Genomic DNA, 12,737 nt, shown 5'->3' on the forward strand with positions numbered 1-12,737 from the left:
ATATACACTTGTACGAATACCAACTTCTCCCAGCCCAACTCCTCCCAAAATTTATCAAACTACCATATCCCTCTCTCTACTACTCCTTCCAATTTTTATTTGTCTCTCCCCCAGGAATCAACCAGAGACGAAAAAAAAGTAGAACAAAAATACATTAGTATCCAGATTCAATTCAGCACGGATACCTAATACCAAGATTCGAAACAAACTATCTATCCGTCTTTTCCACGAAATCGTAGAGTTCAATAAAGGACAGGGATAGGCATGATAAGAAATGTAAAGAGTTGGAGATTGCCAAGATGGCTAAGAAACTTGACTTCGGATGTTTATGTTTATGTTTATGTTTAGACAGAATGTGTAGAGTGCGTAGAAGGGAATGTTTGCTTCGAGAAGAAGTGGGAGAGAGGGAGGGAGAAAATGCTTGGCGGGTGATGGGGAGGGGACAGAGAGTGTAATGATGTGGGATTCGGGACTTTGGTGGATATATTTAGGAAGAGATGTGGATAGGTTTGAGGTTTGAAATGCGCAAATGGTGATGGGTGATGCTTGTGCTATATATAAGAAGAGTATTTGAAAAATCTCGAAGACTCGAATGGCACCTGGGCATGCGGAAGATGTAGTTTTGTAGATACAATCTACTCCGACATACGACAAGTATCCATACCTCCAAATTTTCTCTCAAAATGTTTGCATTCTCAAGCGCAGGATACCAGATACATCAAAGCCAATACGTTTATGAATTATACACACATCACCACCTAATTAGCAGGCAGCTATCTCTCTATTATCTAACCACTCCAGTTCGCAATTACCTCTGTAAAATAACCATTTCTTCCATTATTGCAGTTATTAAGCAGGCCTTGTGCCGGGTATGATGGATATCTTGAACGCCAAAAACTCCACGTCTCTCTTTTCCCCCATATTATCGTCATCATTTTTGTTTTGAAATATCAATGTGGATATCATCTGCTCAGAGCGCGAACACCAAAACAGCACCCATGATAGCTATCAAACTGCTCTGAACACTGATCTTTCCAGCCGCGCCGGTGAATTGTGCAGGTCCTCCAGTGCTGGTAGCAGTTCCATTTGCTCCATCTCTTGTGCTGTTCGCACTTCCTTCGTAATCACCTCCTACAACACCATCCAACAAGGTAAAGTTTGCACAGGTGATTCGCGTAGTGTTTCCGAAATGAACAGTCAATGAGCGATTACCGAAGAAACTACCCAAGCCCTCGAGTGTTGAAGCAAACTCGTCGACGTAAGAGGCTTGAAAGGGATCTGAAGTGACTTTGCCGTGTTTGCCTGAGAGATCGCCCACTTGACAGGTTTGGGGGAGGGAGGAGTTGCAAGCGGGAGTTTCGCCGCGGAGAAAAGGGTCGAGATGGCCGAGGGTACCGGTGCAGTTTCCGTCTGATGGAACGGGATGGGCGTGGAGATGATAGACTGAAGTTGGTGTTAGCGAGGGGAAGTGAGAAGATGGCTAACCATGCGAAGTACTTACCGAATGGTCCACCACTGGTGGGGAGGTTAGAGAATTGGACTTGGAATTGAACACCGATGCCATCAGGGTTGGCAGTTGCGGAGACAGATCCCTTGATGTTACCGCGTGGGTCATCAGGGTTAAAAAACTCCATGTCTGGAAGTGTTGCGACGTAGATTGGACCGACTGGATTGTTTTCAGGAATGGTCGCGTTGCCCAAGGTACCGGTTATTGGGAAGGTTGTTGTTTGCGCTTGCGCAAGACTGAGGAGTGCAGTTACAAGAACTGATGAAATCATTTTTGATTGCATCTTGATGGCGAGTAGGGATTTGAGTATATGTAAAACTTTTAAATGACCTGGAAACTTTCTTAATGGAAAGTGTTGAACTGAAGAAGAAAGGTCAGTACTTAAGTTATAGAAGCTTTCGCGTGTAAATAAAGACCCACATTAAGAGGGAAGTGACGTTAGATGTGAATGGTGTCCAAAGCGAAAGTGTTCCACTACTCAAGAGAGTATTGAAGAAATTATGTGAAGGATTATGATTCTGAAGAACGAAGGTAGTAGATAAGTAACTGAGTTTTTTTGAAGAGGGGAGGAAACCAAGGTTTATGAATCATAGACTGTGGATCGATCGTGCCATCCCAAGGATTCACTCTATAAAGATCAAATTTGGATAGTGGATTAGGTAGCCTTGACAAACATTACCCTACCGTTCCACAAAGCTTTTGAAGGTGCATATCCTCTGCAGGAAATTGCTGCGCCATCCTTTATCCAGCAAATCGTTGGCATATCTGCAGGTACAAGCGTTGGAAATAGTGGGTTGAAGTTGTACGCAATTCAAACACTTTGATTGTGGCCCGAAAGCCATGGCCGTTCTCACCACTTCTTTTTTGATTAGCAAAGACGATCGGGACCGGTACATCAGAATCAATATAGCAAGGCTGTTTCAATTCGGTGGAGGTAGATAGTATGGGAATTACTTCGATTTTTTTTGCAGATTCTGCTTGTTTCATCCTTTGGTTGCTACGACCTCCTAGCCTTGATTCTTCTGAAATTGATCACCATATCAAATAGATTGGGAGTGATAGAAATAAGGTTGACTACTAGCCAGGATCGAAATATCGGCGATACGTATCACCAATTCGCTGCAGGCAATCATATTCATTTCGTGCCAATGTTGATGCAAATTAAAAGAACACTTGAATTTCTTCCTGCTGGTATCCAATAGTATCATGACATGTTACTCCATGGTTCATCTACGGTTGAAAAAATATTTGAGACATGGATACAATATGTCGAGATTTGGGGTAAAGCTAACTCGCTAAGGTTAATTGGTTAAGCTTTTCGTTTGGTCGATGAAACCCCTGAAATCCGAGCGTTTAAAACCTTGCGCCAATCATTCGGAACTCTTTTCGGGAGCACGAGGATTAAGGGAACGCTTTGATGGTTGGCAGGATCGCTGGATGCTGGTTTCTAAGCCAGAAGAGAATGATAGTTGATCCTAATGATATGGAAAGTAAATTGGAATACCTTGTGTTTGAAAGTACCGCGCGCTACTCTTCAATTTCTCCAAGCATTCTATTAGCTCCATCTCAATGTTTCGTTTCACAAATTCTATAGTTATGACATCCGTTGGCTGTCTGTGGCCCGTGATGGTACCAGTGTCAGCAAATGTGCTAGATGAAAGAGGCGCAGTACTAAGTATATTGATAGTAGACGGCCGCATGTCGTTAACGCCGTCGCCAATACCGAGGACGAATGGGCGCTGGACTTTATCGCATATTCGCATCAAGCAATCAGGATTCACCAAAATTCAGCCCATGGAAAGCTCCGAAGATACCGGCTAGGTTATTGCCGAGTCCACCCACCATTAGCTTTTCGATACAACAGCACACAGGCGGCGTTTCATAAACAAACTCTCCATCTGAGCGAATTGCAAGATACGAGCGATATACCACGGAATCCTTGGCATCCGTCCGTTCCAGCAATGGTTTGTGAGTCAAGCTTTTGATAAGTCAGTGTCCGTCAATTTGAGATTTTTGACAGAAGCTTGGCCAAGATCTGCAGATGTTGTTTATCCAAACAAATCAGACCATTTATGCACAGGTAGGCGATGGATGATATTGTCTAAATATATAAACAACAATTGGTGACGTTCACAGCATCGACCTCTTTACTGGAAATGAGAAAGGGGCCAACTGAATCGTTGTCGAGAGTATAGCATGTTGGCATATTCTTTCCACAACACGATGCGATGGGACTTCGTCTCATCAGTTTCGAATAAAGTAACGTAGACCAGCGATCTATGAGCTAGACATCTGATGTATAGATGACAACTGTACGACTGAGTTCAAGCTGTGGTTGCGTGATCTACTCCTGTTCAGACAGGATTGTCCTCACAGTCCGACCTGAAATTTCATGTGGCATGGTGTCCCTAAGATTTCAAGGCCAATCGGGATCAATTGGTAAATTTGCACCCTGTAGCATTCCTGTATAAAGTAAAGTAGTGTCTTCGACTATCTGATACTGGAATGGTAAAATGATGCCTTTGTGCTAATTGCAGTGAAAGTAGAAAAGACTGAGAAACTGTGATAGTATGTAGAACAACTGAATCATCATGCTTGACAAGACAGACGTAGAATTTTCTAATGAAAAATATCACGAGGACATGGCCATTCGAAAGCCTCGAAATTTGGCTCTGCAACCAAAATTTAGGACCGCATTTGGATACCCCCTCGTGATGGATGACAAATGACCATCATAGAAGCTCATTGTCGATAATCTGAAATGTAAAGAACAAGGAAGCTTAAAACTTAGATTGTTATTACATCATCGGACTCATAGAGTGGGAATAGACTTTTGATCAATTTGATATAGCTAGTATAGCTAGTAGTTATTAGTCTTGCAAGAACAGAATACTGAAGTCTAAAGCTTCGCGAGGAGTTGAGTGCCAAGACTTACCTCTAAGCTCCGACTTGCCGACTTTCGACGACACTTTCAATTCAGGTCCATCCATCAACCACCAACTACCAACTTCAGACTCGCGCACCCTTATCACGAACCTCACAAAGTTCACTCCTCTCTATTCGCATCTATTCGCTCGTAACAAAAGCTTCACCACCACCAAGATGAAGCCCGTCGTAGGAGTAATGCAAGCTTGGTCTTGGTTCGTGCCCCGATTGATCACTGCCTAGCCTTTGTTTTTTATCAATTTCTAACTAGTGCTGTAGCATCGTCATCTCAGTATTTGCCGTCATCATCCTCTCTATCATCGGCTCTCTCTTTAAGAGCAACAACCACGCACTGTTGGGTGGTAAGGAGGACCCCGAAGACGGGGCTGCGGTCGCCGCTACGGTCTTTTCTGCTGTTGTTGTCTATGCGGTATGTTTTATTGAAGGTCTCAATGATTCCTGTTCAGACAGTCATAAATCCTTCCCATTCATCCGCAATTCCGTAGCTAATGTATGTGTGTGTCCATCAATAGGTTTTCATCGTCGGTTGCGGTTTCCAAGCTTACCTACATTTCCGCGACAATCGAAGAGGTGCTATTACTCTCTCTTAGTAAACAATTGGCGATCAGCACTGGTATATATGAGTTAGGTATAGAATTTTGGGGTCGATTCGGCGGCGTATGGTGTTCATTTCATTTTGAGACCATCTGATCGATGGAAATTGTATTGTAGGAAACTGCGAAATGAGATTGAATGATAATACTGGTCGTTTGATTCTATGAACTTGCCACGCAAGACTCGGCGCACGACGAGATGTTGTCAAACCGAGTAACGCGCATGTCCCAGCAAATTTTCTACATCTCTTTAGCTTGGTCGAATAGATTGATATCTGGCGAATATAGCAGAGGGCGTTAGTTTCACCATTTTCGGCATCTTCCCGAGACGCCTAGGTTGTGAATAAGAAATATCCTTTGATACTTTTACGGGCGATTCCATGCCCTCATTGCGCTCTCTTGATGCATCGTTGTGAATCATTCGACAACATTCGAGTGAATGTACTGCTAGTTGCTGTTTTGATAGACTTCTGTGAATCTGATTACAAACGCTGCTTGAAGGTTGTGGATTTTATCAGGATATAGGCTTAATGTGAATATAAACAGGTGAGACAATGATAGAGTATCGACCAATGGCCTGTTGTAAAGTTATATCTTGGTTCATTCTCCTTATACTGACGGTGAGCTGATATTGGAAACAATTTCTCGGGACCTTGTTCCCTATTTACTTTGACGTATCGCACAATACTCACTACCACCACTGGTCCTATCCTCAGCATCTACCTTGTTGGCAACCCTCTGTCCGCAATTCTTCCCAATCAGCTTAATATCATCAACTATCATTCCGATCTTCAAACCATAACTAGCTTCTCATCTTTCATACAAGTCTTTTCCAAATCTCCCTACTTTAACTCCCGTCTTAGAACAACAAGAATACAACAACAACTCGTCGAACCCAATACATATCTAACAGTACTACGTGCTCTACAAATACTTTGATATCATATTGCATAATCAAATCTTCAAGAACCCTACCGTCAAAATGCATATCTCGAGCATCATGAAGCTCTCCTTCCTCACTTTTGCTACCCTAAGCTTTGCTGCACCAACTCCGGTTACTACTCCAATGGGCGCAGCGGTTGAGTACGCTCGTGCTGCTCAAGACGTTCCAATCAATCTTGTTGAGCTTAGTAACAAGCGTGATGGCCCTATCGATCTTATTCAACTTCCGTAAGTGCCTACAATGAGTTTCATTTCACAATCTTGAGTGCCAACTTCGTGCTTCAAATACATGATAAGTCGCAATCTCCATTCTTGATAACAAAAATACAGATGTATTCCTCTCACTCCTCTGAGGAGTTCTCAAGCTGAGCAATTGCTGACTCCATTGATTTTTCAGTGAGAAGCGCGATGGTCCAATTGATTTGATTCAACTTCCAAAGCGCGACAGCCCAGCTAATCTTGCTCAACTCACCGAAAAGCGTCAAGATGCACCAATCAATCCTGTCGAACTGAGAAACTGCGAAACCACAAAGTATAGATCTATCCGCTCTCGCAACGCCCAAGATGCTCGCATCAATCTTATCCAATTTCCTGAGAAGCGACAAGATTCCCCCATCAACCTTGTAGAACTCAACAATCGCGCTGAAGCTGAGCTCCTAGCAGCACGACAAAATGACTGCGGTTCTTCACCTTACCAAAACCAAGAATGCAACGCTGGTACAGGCTTGAGTATTCCAGCATTTGCCGTAATCGCTATGGCCTTATGCGCCATTATGCTTGTTTGAAAGTGCTTGAAGCATTGGGGTTGGGAGGATCTTTGTGGTATTTTGCAGGGCGTTTTATGGATGGAAGGATCAGAGGATATTTTCACGATTTGCTCATGGGCCTCACTTTGAAGGACTCATTCTTGCTCTGGCGTTGCATTTTTACACACTGTTTTCAGCGTAGGTATGAAATCAGGATGGCTTTTATCATTTCATGGTGACTGGTTCATCAAGTGGGTTATCTTACAATAGTTAGCTAGCTAAAACCTAGGTCTACATTTGCACGACAATCAATGAGTAAATACATGATTTTCACAATTTTAGATACAAAAATTGGATGACTACGTTGAGGTATTCCCTTCGATATTCGATATTTGATATTCGATATCAAGAAAAAGCATTTTTGACTGTGATTACAACTCCTTGGTTCGTTACAAATGTAAATGTCTCTGCATCTCATTCGATATTCATCTTATGATCTGTTTTCGAGATATCAGCTCGGATGTAATATGGCTTTCATTCGGATACTTGGGTGATTGGGTATGCTACCTCTTTCCACATGGAGACTCTATGTAGTACCACCAGATAATCGTGATTTTATCATGCGGTGAACATCATACCTAGAATAACCCCCAGTGATGATCATTCTCACCCTGCATCCAAGAATTATTGCATAGCAAAAATGTGATAGCCATGTGATGACAATGTGACAGAATGCGGGGTAAACCCCAATCCATCTCCCGACTTGCATCTCCCGAGCACACCTCTTCGCAAATCTCCCGAGTCTAACTCTTCCTCCTGCAGTATCAACAAGTTTTAGCCATCTTGGCCATTTCCCAACCTCACGACAAAAGATTCGCCAAACCTCCAGAACGTTCTGCTGCGGAAAAACTCCCAATCATCACCCCATTACCCCATGCAAATTATTGAAACATCATTCTTTATGCATCTCGACTTTCTACCTCAGCACTTCTCGCATCATGTGTTGCCCACCATGTGTACATTTCCCAATCTGGTATCACCAGGACCGAGCGATTGGGTAGGGACTCCAACTCTCGATATACCGGTGAACAGACATGGATCTTCATGAATATTACCACCTGAATATATATTGATACCACCATAAGCTTACCCCGATCCCAACCCAATTTGCAAATCACACCGTACATCCACAATGCACATATCATGACTCCACGATAACATGATGATCCAAGTCTCCCAAGCCATACGAGTTTTTCTCCACGGGAAGTGTGTGATTGATGGTAGTCACATATACCAATCACATAGCCCCATCCCATTTCTTCAACTTCCAACCCAAAGCCTGTATAGCTGATGCTTATCTTACATCCCAATCCGCATGTCTACAGTCGAGACAAAACCTAGAAAGGAAAGATAGGCTAAAGGCACATGAACCGTTGTCTTAACCCAGCCCGTGTGCAGGACGGCAATCTTGAGGCTTGGGGGCGTAGATAGACGGTTTGTGATTTGTGAGCAAATTCTTTCTAGGGATGCAACTGTCGATTCTTAGTGGCGAAGTAGTAGTTATGTGGACTTTGACTGGATAGGAGATTGTTGGGCCGATATAGACGATATAGGGGAGTAGATGAATGGATAGCTGGATGAGTGAAGCTCTCGGACCTTAATATCGTATGGTTCGGGTTCGTCGTGTAGATACATTGGTTATGGATATTGACGGGACGATGAGGGCGAAAAAGATTGTTAATACATGATACGTGTGATCTAGTCTGATATGATACATTCGGCGTCCAACATTTAGTCTTGTGACTGCCTCACAGAAAAAGTTATCGTCAGAACTCGAAGAGAGATTCGGAGAAAGGAAGAAGGACAAAGCCGATCCTGGTAGATTAGATTGGAAATTGCTTATCATATGAAACAAATGAATAAAATGTTGATTGTGAGGAATAATCTCCTTGTGGAATCATTAGTTTACGTATCACGGTAAGCTCAAGGTTCTTCCCTAAGTCTTGGCTGTGTCGAGTTCCAACGTATGAACAAGTAGTTTTATATACATCACACTAAATTCGTACGATTATAAGTTATCTACTCAGCGAGAAAAAAGGCAGTGAGAAGCATAAAATGCGAAAGCTTAGATCTAATATCCTACCAGCTGAATCGAGAATAAGATGCAGGATGTTGTAGGATATAGCGCACTATATATTATGTTATGTGTGAAGATACTTCTTGACATGCATGCTGATATGCATGTAAGAATAATGATTGGCTTACTTTTCCCCAAAAAACCTGCACGCGTACGATAAGATCCAGTTACACACACGCACATAAGCTCTCCAAAGATCAGACGAAGATATTAGATTTCGAAATCTAGGAGCGCTTGTTTGTGAAAAATACATATTGAGTGTGTATATGCAAAACCTAAGGAGCAGTATCGTGCATATGCAGTCTTCGCGCGCGGCAAACAACACACAACAGCAATCTAACGTACAATAAATCACCATGGCACGACCATATACATGATGATGTATCTATGTATCATCTCACCAATAAATATCTTCCCCAGCGCCTTCTCAATCACCACACCCCTGACCCACCAATTTTTTTAAATGATCGTTCCAAGCAGTCGGAACCAACCCTGAAATGCAATGCAACTAAGAACGAACAGGATGATCACCCCTTGGTCCTGCCCTTGACGACTTTATTCAAGCCCCAAAAACTCTTGGCTTTCGATAACGTCTTTTCCGGTTTTTTTCCCTTTTCTTCCGTCGGCCATGACTCCAATTTTGATTTCGCCTTTTCGTTTTCATTCGAATGTCTTCTTTTCCATTTTTCGGGCCAAGTTTCGTTGTCCCCTCTTTTATTAATATTATCCCAATATTTCAATCCTGTTGCGGACATCACTATCGCACTATCATTTGATCCGGTTGAAAGATGATGAACCGGGGAATGGTAAGTTGTCGAATGGCTTGTCCGTGGTCTCTCTCGATCAATCTCATAATCGTACATCTCATACCGTCTTAGCGGCTGTTCCCTCGGGTTCTGTTTCAATCCCGTGTTGATGGGAAAGAGCTCTCTAATAGGCCAATTTCCGGGTACTTTTATGACAACCGGACCAACACCCCCCTCACTTCTGACTATTGGCAATTTTTCCCGCGGCTGCGCCGTAATGATAACAGTTTGCCCTATGTCTTCAACAAATGTTTCCAGCATAAATGCAAGGAATGTATCGACATCGGAAAGGATCGACATGGCTCCCAGACTGGCTCGCACCACACCCGTAGGCTTTCCATTGATTATCTCCGTGTTGTCAGATTCGCTACAGCGATGACCGGCTGACCAAGCTCGCTTGAAGTGCCAAGGTGCTACTTTGAGATAACTTGCAATGCCTCCAGGGTTGCAAAGCCCACCAGCTCTTACGTATATGTCCTTCCGGTTGGCTAGTTGTTCTACTGTTGAATACGACACGTAACTACCGTCCGACCGTAGAATATTGAATGCTACAGTAGCACCCTGGGTGGCGGCGTCTGTATAAGGGCGGATATTAGTTGCGTCATGGTATATTTCGCAAACAGGCCGACCATTAGAGTGGCGAATGTCTGATAGGCCTTCGTAGAGGCGCCGAGTGAGGAACATCGTATGCTTGGATATGTTGGTCATTGAGCCATAAAGATCATGGTGCACATCAATGGCACACCCCAGTGCAATAATCGAATGAAATGGTAATGTACCATCCTCTAATCCGTCATGAATCGTGGCATCTTTCCGGTGGTAAGATGCCTCATGTATTACAGTTAGAGACGATACAGTACCGCCGCCAAAGTACTTACGCCAAGTTAGGATATGTGCCGATTTCCTGCGAACTATCAGAGCTCCTAGATCGGGGAAGCCAAATATTTTGTAAAACGAAAGGACGGTAAAATCAGGAGACGCGTCGGGATCACTGAAGTCAAGCTGAGTTGTTGTCGCGAGACCTGCTGCGTCTAAGAGAGAATAGGTATTTTGATGTGAAATGCGAGTCGATCTCCGTAGTTTTTTACTCCAGGAGAGAGGTAGTCGACGACCAGTCATATTTGATTGCCCCGGAAATGCAAGAACACCTGGTGTTTCATCATCTTCCCTTCTTCCTGGAAGAGATCTGTAGCCAAGTAACCAGTCTTCTACTTCTTGGTCGCTTGTGAAGCAGTGATGCTGACCATTGGTATGTTCTCGCGGACCAACGAGACTCGTATGAGCATCTTTATGATAGCCGTACCAAAACGATCCCGACGTCGAACTCTCTAGCGCTAAATCTCTAAAACTTTCTGCGACCAATTTGATCGCTGCGGTAGCATTTGCAGTGAAGACAAGGTCAAAATGAGCAGGATCGGCCCCAAGAAATCTCAATGCCTTTTCACGCACTGAGTCGACGACATGCCCCGAAAGTTGCGCTGGGGCTGATGCCGAGTGTGGGTTTCCAAAGAGGTTTTCCACCATCTCTTTGGAAAATTTGTCAATTAGAGACTTCGCATATATAGCTACAAGTTTCATGATCAGCGCTCCGTAATGTAGATTATTTTTCAGGACCAGAAGTATAAGTCTAGCTTTCTGAAGAGAAGTAAGGCCCGAATATCAGAAATCATAACTTTAAATCAAAAGGGATAATGGGAGTGATATTTTGAAGTCTTACTTGTGCCCGCATGGTCAAGATATGTTTTCCCTGTTGTAATTTAGCGATTGGAGATTCTGTAAGCTCGAAATCTTTGTGTAAACTCACCTTTCATCATAGGGTACTCTTCTTCTCTGAAGGCCTCGACCTGTCGGTTATATGCCATAGTGTTTAAATTTGAGAATTCGGTTTTATATAGAGATAGTTACAAGAAACAACCGAAGATGACTGCCCATTTCTATATGTACAAGTTCAAAGGACTCGGAGCAAGACGGGTTAAAAGGAAAAAAGCGCTCAGGCTAATAGTAGCCTGTGACCTGATAGAGCTCTAAGTAAGCTGCTATTGGCGATACCTTAACTTGGAGGCACAGCCGTAAATTTTCAAGATGATTGCCGGAAAGAGAGAATGTTGGCCATGTTGAATCCAAGTAGATTCAACGTCTCTCGAAGCTTCTGAAGCAAGCCTGTAGGGCTAGTATTAGTCATCTAACTTGCTGTTTGATTCCATCGTTTTCAACCTGTAAGCGGCCAGGGATTGTCTTTAGTAGAATTTTAAATGCTTACTGTACTTAAAGGGAACAAGCCCATGATCAAGATGAGAAGAAAACGCTGACGTGCCGTGTGATAATAGAACCGGTAGCAATGGATATCCAAAACAGGAAGTCGCCCGATCATGAAATGGCTGTGCACCAGCTCTGGATGGTGCCTATCACAAAGTGGTTTCCTTAGCGGATATACCCGCTACCACAAAATTTCTAGGCGGCGCCCATCACTCATTACCATTTGTCGAATTGACTTGTTTCCTGCGAGTACCAACTGTAGTGTGGACCAGCTCAATCAATATTGGACAGACCGCGATCTCGTACTCCAACCTGAAGATCTGGAGTTTTCAACGGGTGACATTCCATTTTCCCCTCTTCCATTTGTTAATCTTGCGAACAGTTTCAACAAACCGAGCGCAATACATCTGCTCAGCTGAGAGAAATAACGATCCAACTCAGTTGTGATAATGCTATTGACTAATGGCACCTTGAGTATATTCAGTGAACGTCGTGATCGATTCGAAATTCACTACCCTAGTCGTTGAGTAATTCTTGGTGACTATAGACCCTTGAGCAGACTATTGATCTCGAGGATCGAGATATAGATTGGACGTGTGACGATTTCGAAACGTCAATATTACACACTAAAAAGCACCTTAATTGATGATCAGTACGCCTCTTCGAGCGTAAGTTCCACAAAGATGAAGAACATATTTTAACCCGTGTATTATTAGACGGTGATTGATGGCGTTTCAGAAATATCTCAGCTTGCATGCAGTGCCGATATCGTAATGGATGTTGAGCCAAGGGGCAGATTAATGA

At 43.3% G+C, this 12,737-nt stretch overlaps 4 protein-coding genes across 4 annotated transcripts; 2 read left to right on the forward strand and 2 right to left on the reverse strand.

The window, feature by feature from the left end:
• Positions 1 to 560: 560 nt before the first annotated feature.
• On the reverse strand, positions 561 to 3,784 carry EAE97_010258 (uncharacterized protein). The gene is made up of 3 exons (XM_038880773.1): positions 1,928 to 3,784; positions 1,502 to 1,867; positions 561 to 1,443 (listed from the first exon to the last, which is right to left on the reverse strand). Exons 2-3 carry the CDS (start codon positions 1,788 to 1,790, stop codon positions 971 to 973), a joined length of 762 nt encoding a protein of 253 aa, XP_038728483.1. The 5' UTR covers positions 1,791 to 1,867; positions 1,928 to 3,784; the 3' UTR covers positions 561 to 970.
• An 825-nt stretch (positions 3,785 to 4,609) lies between these two features.
• Positions 4,610 to 5,043, forward strand: EAE97_010259 (uncharacterized protein; the record flags this gene model as incomplete). Its single annotated transcript, XM_038880774.1, has 3 exons — positions 4,610 to 4,647; positions 4,712 to 4,862; positions 4,966 to 5,043. The coding sequence occupies 3 exons, from the start codon at positions 4,610 to 4,612 to the stop codon at positions 5,041 to 5,043; spliced, it is 267 nt and encodes an 88-aa protein (XP_038728484.1).
• A 985-nt stretch (positions 5,044 to 6,028) lies between these two features.
• Positions 6,029 to 6,773, forward strand: EAE97_010260 (uncharacterized protein; the record flags this gene model as incomplete). The annotated part of the gene is made up of 2 exons (XM_038880775.1): positions 6,029 to 6,216; positions 6,386 to 6,773. The coding sequence occupies 2 exons, from the start codon at positions 6,029 to 6,031 to the stop codon at positions 6,771 to 6,773; spliced, it is 576 nt and encodes a 191-aa protein (XP_038728485.1).
• Positions 6,774 to 9,398: 2,625 nt separating this feature from the next.
• EAE97_010261 (uncharacterized protein) lies at positions 9,399 to 11,539 on the reverse strand (the record flags this gene model as incomplete). Its single annotated transcript, XM_038880776.1, has 3 exons — positions 9,399 to 11,242; positions 11,395 to 11,424; positions 11,482 to 11,539. 3 exons carry the CDS (start codon positions 11,537 to 11,539, stop codon positions 9,399 to 9,401), a joined length of 1,932 nt encoding a protein of 643 aa, XP_038728486.1.
• Positions 11,540 to 12,737: the final 1,198 nt, after the last annotated feature.

This window comes from Botrytis byssoidea, assembly GCF_014898295.1.
Source record: "Botrytis byssoidea strain MUCL 94 chromosome Unknown BBYS_026, whole genome shotgun sequence".
Taxonomy (NCBI): domain Eukaryota; kingdom Fungi; phylum Ascomycota; class Leotiomycetes; order Helotiales; family Sclerotiniaceae; genus Botrytis; species Botrytis byssoidea.